We start from the raw sequence: 3866 nt of genomic DNA on the forward strand, positions 1-3866 counted from the left end.
GTCGGTGGTTTTACAGAATTCAAAGGAAAGTGGGAGAGATGAGATATCGAGGTAATATCGAGGAAGAGATTTGGACACACAGGATTAAATAGTACACTTTTTAAAATGGGTAAACATGATCCGGGAAGGTGTGAGTTTTGTGGACAAGAAGAAACAGTGGAACATGTTATACTGTACTGTCAGAAATATGAGACTGAAAGAAGGATTCGAATGCAATAAAAATTAAAATACAATTTACACCGAGATATATTAAAAAAAATAACTCAAGGAATGAATGCTATAGTTTTATTTTTCAGTTCCTTAAAATAACTAATTTGTTGGAGAGAATTAAAAAATGTTTAAAAAGGGGGAAGGAAGTCACTTTTTGGATCCACACTCCAAACCAGTTGGTGGCGGAAGTACACCATTTTGTTGTTTGTCACCCGCCAATAAAAGTTCAAGAAGAAGAAAACTATTTATTTTCATTCGAAGATGGAAGATATCTTTAGCAGGAATGAGACCAATGCAGTGAATACAAATTAAATAATATGTGTACTGTGTAAATGTTTGCAGGCGTAGTTCTTGAATTAATGATATCACCTTTTACCCCTTTCGTGTTTGTATAAAGAAGAGAGGATGTTCTCTTACAGCGACAGATTAATATGGGCTTCACGTGAAGTTGAATCGGAGCACATGACACGGAAGTAACGTTAACGTTATCTGCAAATCCTACACATTCCTCGTGACAAATGCCCATCTAAACATGCTAACACACCATCTGCTGTTCACCGTCTCCTGCTTGCTCGGGTGCTCGGCTGAGTCTTATGTTATAGATGATCGGATTGGATTAGGGAGAGAATTTGACGGAATAGGTGGATTAAGTGGAGGAGGAGTGAGTCATGCTAACTTTTTTAATGTTACTATTTGCTTACTGACAAAAGTTGTGCCTGTGACTAACTTGCTTTCGTTCTCAGGCCACCTCACGACTTCTTGTCAACTATGAAGAACCGTATCGGAGTCATATACTGGATTTCTTGTTCAAGGTATTGGGTCACAAGTGTGGCTTTTAATTATGGACGTGCATTGAATAACCGGGTGTGTTGTTATAATGCGGGTTTGCTTTTATTCAGCCCAACTTTGGAGCTTCATTGCACATCCTAAAAGTAGAAATAGGAGGCGATGCTCAAACCACAGGTAATGCGAAGTGTTTTTCTCTCTCTATGCTGTCTGTCTATCTTGTCTGCGTCTATTCATATATTTAATAATGCATTCAAATGCAATTAATACATTCAATACACCCCTTCTACGAATGAGCATGTTTTTGAATTAATAACATTTAATTCAGATGGAGCATACAGTTAAAAAAAACTTCATCAAACGAAAGATGCGCTTTAAAAGATTGCGTAGTATTTCAAAGAAAACAATAGTTTAACAAAACCTGTTCACTGGTTCTTTAAAAACCTTTTTTTTTTTCCGGGAATCAGAGTCACATGGTGCGAGTCATGTGATACAAGCATGCTGACCAAAAAAAAAACAGGAAACAATACCCCCCCCCCCAAAAAAAAAAACTACTTTATTTGACATTTTAATGACAAGGCAAGGTTAATTCAGATTGTAAAATTCCATGTGATGTGACTCCCCAAAACCATACAATGAAATAATACTTAATAATTGCAAAATAATTATTTTACTTAAAAATGTAAAAAATAATAATAATAATAATAATACATTAGATGTGTACACTTTTTTAAGAAACTGGGTGTGTATTTACAGGAAGTGCAAAGGCGTTCTACATTACCTCCAACTTACAAAACAAGCCCATCCGGTAACAGGAGCAGGAGAAAAAAATATTCTAAAAATGGAAATACAACATGTGCATAAACATTCAAAACTGTGTCTCGTTTTCCAGAACTTCTAGGATTCTTTATTGATAAGCAGGTTCAGTATGGTTAGGGTTAGGAGTGGGCTTTAGGGTTTCATATGCACTGAATATGTTGCTATTATTGCATTTTATATTGAACTACAGTACACTGAGGCACAAATCGTATTTAACACTATTTACACTTAAGGGCAAAGAAAATATGCTGTTTTCACTAAAAATACCCTCTGCTTTATGTATGACTTTTAAAAAGATTTTTCCCCCCGTATATGTATTTTGGACAGTCTTAATCTGTGTTCATACTGACATTGATTCAATTACTTGAGGTCGCAAGTCTCTGAGTGGTTTTCTAGTAGGGGGTCTGCCAGTAGCTCTGCCACATTATCTGAATGTATCAGGTGGTGGACCATTGGTAGTAGCCAATCATTTGCATAAAGTTGAGCTCCGTCCAAATATGAAACATTGCCAATGTTTGCAGGAGATTGCCAACTCATAGAAAAGGGGAAAAAAGCAAAAAACTAGCAGTGTCGACCCATTTTTATAGCAGCGTGGGCGTTATTCATGCAAAATAAAACATTAAAATAGAAAAATACAAACAAATATAATGTAAAAACATTTTTCTATTAAGATTAAAAACATTTTAGACTGAAACGAACTGTTGTAAAGTGGCCAGTCTCAGCAATTTACATTTCCCAGAAACAAAATGTATTAACTTTGTTACAGGTTACTAAAGGTTATTTACTTGTCTGTTTGATAGATGGCACAGAACCCTCTCACATGCACAGTAAGGATGAAGGCAATTTTTTCCGTGGATATGAGTGGTGGCTTATGAAAGAAGCCAAGAAGAGAAATCCAAACATCAAGCTGATTGGTAACTGGTTTGTTCCACACTCCATTGGCCATTTATATACTGAAAGACAGAAATAATATAGAGACGATGACAGATATTTGACTTGATTCAAAGCTTTGATTTTGAAGGTCTTCCCTGGGCATTTCCGGGATGGGTTGGAGAAGGAACCCAATGGCCTTACTTCTTTCCAAATGTTACTGCCGACTATGTTGTTACATGGATCTACGGAGCAAAGCAGCATCATAACCTTGAAATTGATTATATTGGGGTATGTATGCACTAGCTAATAGTGCAAATCATTATGATGGTATGATATTTTAGAGGGAAACTTTATTTGAACTTCTCTTTTTGATATTTTTTTCAGATATGGAATGAAAGAAAATATGATCCAGTATACATCAAGGTAAAAAAATAAATTTGAGTAAGTTCTGTAACTGCCTAACTGAATTGGCAATAAGATGTGTCTATCTGTCATTTACCCAGGTGCTGAGAGATACTTTGGACAGAGTTGGTTATACAAATGTCGGCATCATTGCTGCAGACGGAGACTGGTCCATTGCAGCTGCCATGCTGGAGGATCCATATCTGAATGATGCTGTTGAGGTGATAGGGTAAGCAGTTTGCTTTCTTTGCCCTTAAAACCCATATAATTGACCAACTAGCTGAGCTATTAAAGGGTTAGTTCACCCAAAAATGAAAATTAGTCTTTACATTTATTTTGAAAGCTGAAGCTCGCGATTATGGTAAGGGGCGTTACATTTCCGACGAGTGCTTGCGGTGTTCGGCCAATCACAATGCACTGGGTCAGCTGGCCAATCAGAGCAGACTGCGCTTGTCGGAAGGAGGGACTTTGTAGAAAACGAAGCGTTTGAGAGAGGCGGGGCATAGAGGACCTACAATAATGTACAGTATTTGAAAAATAATAAACATATTCTGTTACACCAAATACACAAAATAATGATCTTTAAAAAAGCATCATATGACCCCTTTAAATGTAGCTTGCGCTCACTGTTGTACACGGAAGCAGCTCCGGGCGGATGACGTGTGAGTTCAGCGTTGCGCATGCGCCAGTGAGTCTCACCAACGTTTGTTAAAAGGAGCAAAGGAAGCAAAGTTTCCTTACTTTAGCAAAGGAAAACCAGTCTCCTCTTGGCTTAT

At 37.2% G+C, this 3866-nt stretch overlaps 1 protein-coding gene across 1 annotated transcript in view; it reads left to right on the forward strand.

The window, feature by feature from the left end:
• Positions 1 to 432: 432 nt before the first annotated feature.
• The window catches only part of galca (galactosylceramidase a), a 10871-nt gene continuing 7437 nt past the window's right edge, over positions 433 to 3866 (forward strand). Inside the window, exons 1-7 of the mRNA XM_016244319.1 lie at positions 433 to 871; positions 954 to 1022; positions 1110 to 1173; positions 2616 to 2729; positions 2837 to 2976; positions 3073 to 3111; positions 3192 to 3319. Coding sequence (XP_016099805.1) covers positions 743 to 871; positions 954 to 1022; positions 1110 to 1173; positions 2616 to 2729; positions 2837 to 2976; positions 3073 to 3111; positions 3192 to 3319 — 683 coding nt within the window. The 5' untranslated portion in view covers positions 433 to 742. The remainder of the gene's footprint in view (positions 872 to 953; positions 1023 to 1109; positions 1174 to 2615; positions 2730 to 2836; positions 2977 to 3072; positions 3112 to 3191; positions 3320 to 3866) is intronic.

Source organism: Sinocyclocheilus grahami, unplaced genomic scaffold (genome assembly GCF_001515645.1).
Source record: "Sinocyclocheilus grahami isolate Dianchi unplaced genomic scaffold, SAMN03320097.WGS_v1.1 scaffold714.1, whole genome shotgun sequence".
Taxonomy (NCBI): Eukaryota; Metazoa; Chordata; class Actinopteri; order Cypriniformes; family Cyprinidae; genus Sinocyclocheilus; species Sinocyclocheilus grahami.